This window comes from Haliaeetus leucocephalus, unplaced genomic scaffold, assembly GCF_000737465.1.
Source record: "Haliaeetus leucocephalus isolate CR32 unplaced genomic scaffold, Haliaeetus_leucocephalus-4.0 Scaffold450, whole genome shotgun sequence".
NCBI classification, from domain to species: domain Eukaryota; kingdom Metazoa; phylum Chordata; class Aves; order Accipitriformes; family Accipitridae; genus Haliaeetus; species Haliaeetus leucocephalus.
Window position 1 is genome coordinate 21766793 of NW_010972886.1, and position 5472 is coordinate 21772264.

Consider the following 5472-nt stretch of genomic DNA (forward strand, 5'->3'; position numbering starts at 1 on the left):
TGAGATTCTTTAAGGCGCAAAATGGTTACTCAGATTTTGAAACAAAACAGAAAGTATTTTTGAGAGGTGAAAAAGACAAGAGAAGGTGACAAGAATTTTTAAAAGAATTGCCTTGAAGCCTGGCTACCTCAATATAGGGACACATCTCCTCCCTTTTCTTCCAATTTCTCCAACTCCAACTGGCAAATAATGATAAAGCATTTTTCCCACCAGTGGTAATGTCTTGGCACTTCAGCAACTCACCTGGCCCTGCTGCCGAGAGGGTCTAAGGGCTGCTGAGCTCCTTGGGCTGGAGGCAGGTCTCCCCCATGCCCTGCACCTGCCTGGCCCGGCTGTAGCGGTGGAGTGAAGTGCAAGCAGGCAGGCTGGCTGGCTGGCTGATTCATCCTGCCCTGGTAGGGCAGACATTCCTGGCTTTTATTCTGAAATGATGATGTCAGGCAGCCTCTCCAACCGATCCATCAGTGCTGGCTGCACATTATCATCCTGGCACGGGTACCTTTGCCTGACCATCTCCGATCTGATGCCTTCTTCCCAGCGGAATATGTTTTCCAAAATCCTTTTGTCTGCCATCAGCCTCCTGCTTGCTAATTTGCAGCATTTCCTCTGCTCTTTGATGCAATTCATTCCAGGTAAAATACATAAACAAACAAATCCTTCTATCCCATCCTCTTGGAAAGGGGATTTCGGTTGCTGTTAAGAGCTGCTGCTCACACAGGTCGGTAGAGCAATTTCGTTTCTATTGATCAGAAATTAGGAACTAAGCAATTTGACGTATTTGTTAGAAGCCAGAAATTCTCTGTTATTTATTGAAAAGATAAACCGGAGAGGCAAGTACATTGCACAGATTCCCTCGGATTACTAGCAGATACTGATGGTTTATCGCTGGAAAACCAGTAGGCAGCAGATTCTCTCTGCGAGAGAGCCTGCTGTGAGACGTGTAAGCGGGCTGTGAAAGGGAGAGGATTGTTTAGAGCAGCGACATTACTGAAGCTTTGATCTGAACATACAAGTGGGAAACTACTCCAAGGGATTTTGTATCACCACCGAACTCGGCAATTTGTGCCATCATTGCACAGCTTGAGCTGTCTTTTTTTTTTTTTTTGTCTAAGAGAGTGAGATCTGTTATCACAAAATAGGAACCAATAAAGATCATGACTTAATTCACAGGAATCTCTGCTTTTTTGTGCTGATGGTGCTGGTGTTTTCCTCCCCTTTAGAATCAAAGGATTGCTTCTGGGGTATCCAAAGATCTGAAAGGTTCTCAAACGTGCCTTGTTGTGCCACCAGAACACATCCATGGATACAAATTTAGGAACAGTCCAGGAGGTTTCTTTTTCACTGCACATGTTACTAAGTTGGTGTAAGGCATGTGTCATCAACTACATCTGTGAGATGGAAGACAGAAAATTCAGAGGCAGAGTAATTAATGCAAACTAAATGACCAAGTACTAACTCTAGCATTGGGAATATTATATAAAACACCCTATGGTATTAGCATTTCAGGGTGTGAGAAAGCACTTTCCTGCTGGGAAAAAAAGCCTATATGCCTACATTTATGATGTTCTTTTGATCTGCTAGCAGATTGCAACAACTGTATAATCTTGTTTAAACTGGGGCTCTGTGCTAAATTTAAATTCTCTTGCACTCTGCCTCTTTCATTATGCTTTGAAGCTGAACTGCATAGAAACAGAAAGAGCTGTGTTTCTTGTCTTGATTACCTGAGTGACAGGAAAAGCCTGCAAATTTCCTTGCCGTATTTTCTGTACCTTTTTGAAAAGTTTGGATTTTCCGTGACTTCTACTAAGGTCTTCTTGAAAAAGCTTGCTGATATAGAATTGTCTCAATTTAGCTAAAAGGTGAGAATATTGAATCGTGAAAAAGAAACCTCTCTATTTGCTCAGGCATTTGAGTGAAACAGTGATAATAAAAGAAAAAACACTTTCTTCACGTCAAAAAACCACCCCTGAAGTATAGAATCTATTTCTACAGGTGGAATCAACAGATATTTCACATGCAAGAGTATGCACAGTTCACTGTTGCTTTTCTCCCTTACCTCCTTTGACAAGCCTTTCTCCACTCCTTTTGTCCATTTCTTTCTCCCTGTGTTTTCTGTCACTTCTTTTATGTTCTTCTTTGCCTGTTAGCAAGGAAGTGGGTGGCTGAGCCCTTGACAATGGGAAATCAACAAGCTAGATGGAACAAGAAGTCAAGTACGGGGACTTCCCAGCAGACACAAGGCAAGTGCAACAACTTCAGTTCAGAAATCAGTGTGGGACACTCAGGCGAGCTGAGGGGTTCAACTCTGGTGAAGGCAGAGGGTGAAGGCTAGGGTCTGGATGACAGAAATCAATAGCTACAGCAACTTCAGTGCAGAGTGGGGGCATGGGGAAGGCCAGTTTGCTTGCCCTGTTGTTCCAATCTGTGATTTACAGGGACCATAATGTGGCACATATCTTGTGGCAGAGAATTTCCAAATCAGCTGTACGGTTATTCTGAATTTGCTTGAATCCTCAGGGAAAACAGAATTCTTGCTTCACTCTCCCTGCTTGAAGAATACCAACTGTGAGCATTCTGTTTATTAAAGTCTGCCCTTAAGTCTGGTCCTGGATGTTCCTTCTGAGTCAGGCAATTAGATGGTGCAGTTGCATGTGGAGAAAAATGTTGGCGGTCCCTGTGCCTTGGATTTGAATATGTAGGTTAAAATCAAAGTGGATTTGCTATATCCAATGTGGTTTCAATTTCACGGCTAGCAAATGGCTTCTGTGTTTCCTCCATCTACTCTGAAGACTTTCTGTCCCACCCATTGCTGTTTGAGTACAATTTAATGTCTGATTCATTGCTACCCTATCTAAAACAGGTGGGGTGGCTGCTTCTGTACAGAAACTTTTTCAAGATCCTTGTTCTTGGTTCCACTGTTTCTGGATATAAATAATTAATGCTAGGATGTCAGTTTGTGACAGGCAGAGAAATCATGGCACACAGCTCTTTGCATGGAAACAGTACATGAACAAACAATGCCAGGCTATGATAATTCTGTAGTAATTGCTTACAATCTTTAGAAAAGATTTGAGGAAAAATTACAATGCTCTATTTGGCACTGTCTCTGCTCTGATGTGCCAAAGAAAGTATAGATCTTAAGCCTATTTTTAAAGGTTTGAGGTAAAATGGAAATTGTAGTCCGGAAATGAGATTTTTGAGATGACAGGTTGTAATCTTGTGCTTATTTTCTGTGCTTATGTTCAAGCAAATACAGTAAGCCCCATTGGGACTGTAGTGCCTTTGATTTATTGCTTATTCAAGTTCTTCTGTCTTGAAGTGTAGCCAAAACAGTAGAGCAGAGTCAGTATTTCATTTTATTTACATGTTGGTCAACATTAAAAACCAGAGCGTCTTCTGTCCTTTGCAGAGACTGGTGTCTTCTTGGGTGGCTAGATGTTACAATAAGTTAAGCTTTACGGCTGAGCTCTTATCTGAAGGTGATACACCTTTATTACAATTGTTCATGAACAGTGCATTCAAGTAGCAAGTGTTTGTGTTCCATCTGCCCAGTGCATTTCAGAGTAGGTGCAGATAAATGTAACATTTTTTAGTATTAAACTATGATTAAATTTGGAGGGTAGACTTTATTCAGATTTATTATTTTTTTAATAGGGAAGAAGTATAAGATGTGCAGCCATGGTGTTTTTTTCTTCCTTTTTTTTTTAAACACAGCTATGGTCACTCACAGATCAGCAACAAAATTCATTCCTTTGATGTGTTTATTCTGTATTGTACTGTCCTGCATATGTATTGCAGCAGCTTGATTTTTTTTTGAATGAATACAAACCTTTCCTGTGCTGGCAAGGGGGAATGAGTTGCACTAGGCCCTTCTGGTCTTAGTGCCATGTGCTAATTAGCCTGTGTTGTTTGTTGCTGCTGCTATTGATCAAATCTCAGTACATTGCACAGATAATGATTCCTTAAAAAAAGAAAAAAAGGGGCAGGTTGCATAAAGTCCCTGCAAAGAACCTGACTGACCACATCTACCCAACCACCCTTGCCTTCCTCAAATGCTGCATTGCTTTGTAGATGATAGTCTCTAACGAACTCCCTGACAACATCTTGTTTCCATATCAGATCAGTGATCTGCAATACTGAGGCAGTTTACGTAATGCAAGTAAAAGACACTTTTTTTGTGTGTTATGCCGAGTTTAGAGGAGGTCATCGCTTATTTTTGTCTTGTTTCTTGTCCTGAATCTCTTCAGAACAAACTCACCAGAGCAAACCTGCCTTTTTTTTTTTCCTCCTTGCACCCCTGCTCTCCTCCTGACTTTTCAGAATTGTCTTACAATGACTTGTCATGTTTCTGAAAAGTTGTTTTGACTCATCTGGGTATCATGATTTGATTACATTTTGCATGCATTACTGTCAGGATCTTCAGCAAATTTGAGCGGCTCCCAGAAGGAAAGATAGTACACTATCTTGCTGTGCTTGTTTCTTTCTCTCTGGTCTGATAGGACAGGTTATTACACATTCTTGTTGTTTATAGCCTGTTCTCAGACACTTTCTAGACTGTGTCTTGAAATGAATTCTAACTAGATGAATTCTAACTAGACCAGATTTCAGGAAGGATTACTGAAATGATCATGTAAATGGCAAGGTTATCACAGGAGAAGGAAAATTAAAAGAACTTGGCTTGCTTAGCTTAGGAAGTGAAATGATTCCTCACTCTAAATACAAGGTGTGGTAAACACAAGAGAGGGAGAACTATCAAAGCCACATAACAGTGCTGACAGAAGAACAAGGGGGACAAACTGTCCTGTGAATAAAGTCCTTCTGTAAATTCAAAGGATTTTTCTAATCATCTGGGCAATGAGCAGTCTTCCAAAGAGGGGATAAGTGCCAGGAAACATAGTAACTTTTAAGAGGGAGTTCATATATATGTCCTGGTTTCAGCTGGGATAGAGTTAACTGTCTTCCTAGTAGCTGGTACAGTGCTATGTTTTGAGTTCAGTATGTGAAGAATGTTGATAACACTGATGTTTTCAGTTGTTGCTCAGTAGTGTTTAGACTATAGTCAAGGATTTTTCAGCTTCTCATGCCCAGCCAGGGCACCTGACCCCAACTGGCCAACAGTGTATTCCATACCATGGGACGTCCCATCTAGTTTAGGAACTGGGAAGGGGGGGGCAGGGAATCGCTGCTCGGGGACTGGCTGGGTCTGCGGGTGGTGAGCAATTGCCCTGCACATCATTTGTACATTTCAATCTTTTTATTACTACTATTGTCATTTTATCAGTGTTATCATTATCATTATTAGTTTCTTCTTTTCTGTTCTATTAAACCGTTCTTATCTCAACCCAGGAGTTTTACTTCTTTTCCTGATTTTCTCCCCCATCCCACTGGATGGGGGGGGAGTGAGTGAGCGGCTGCGTGGTGCTTAGTTGCTGGCTGGGGTTAAACCCCAACAATATATGACTTTCTGCAACA

The 5472-nt window shown here is 41.3% G+C and overlaps 1 protein-coding gene across 1 annotated transcript in view; it reads left to right on the forward strand.

Moving 5' to 3' along the window:
- The first annotated feature begins 528 nt into the window (after positions 1-528).
- BCO2 (beta-carotene oxygenase 2) overlaps positions 529-5472 on the forward strand; it is a 21590-nt gene continuing 16646 nt past the window's right edge. Inside the window, exon 1 of the mRNA XM_010575019.1 lies at positions 529-632. Coding sequence (XP_010573321.1) covers positions 545-632 — 88 coding nt within the window. The 5' untranslated portion in view covers positions 529-544. The remainder of the gene's footprint in view (positions 633-5472) is intronic.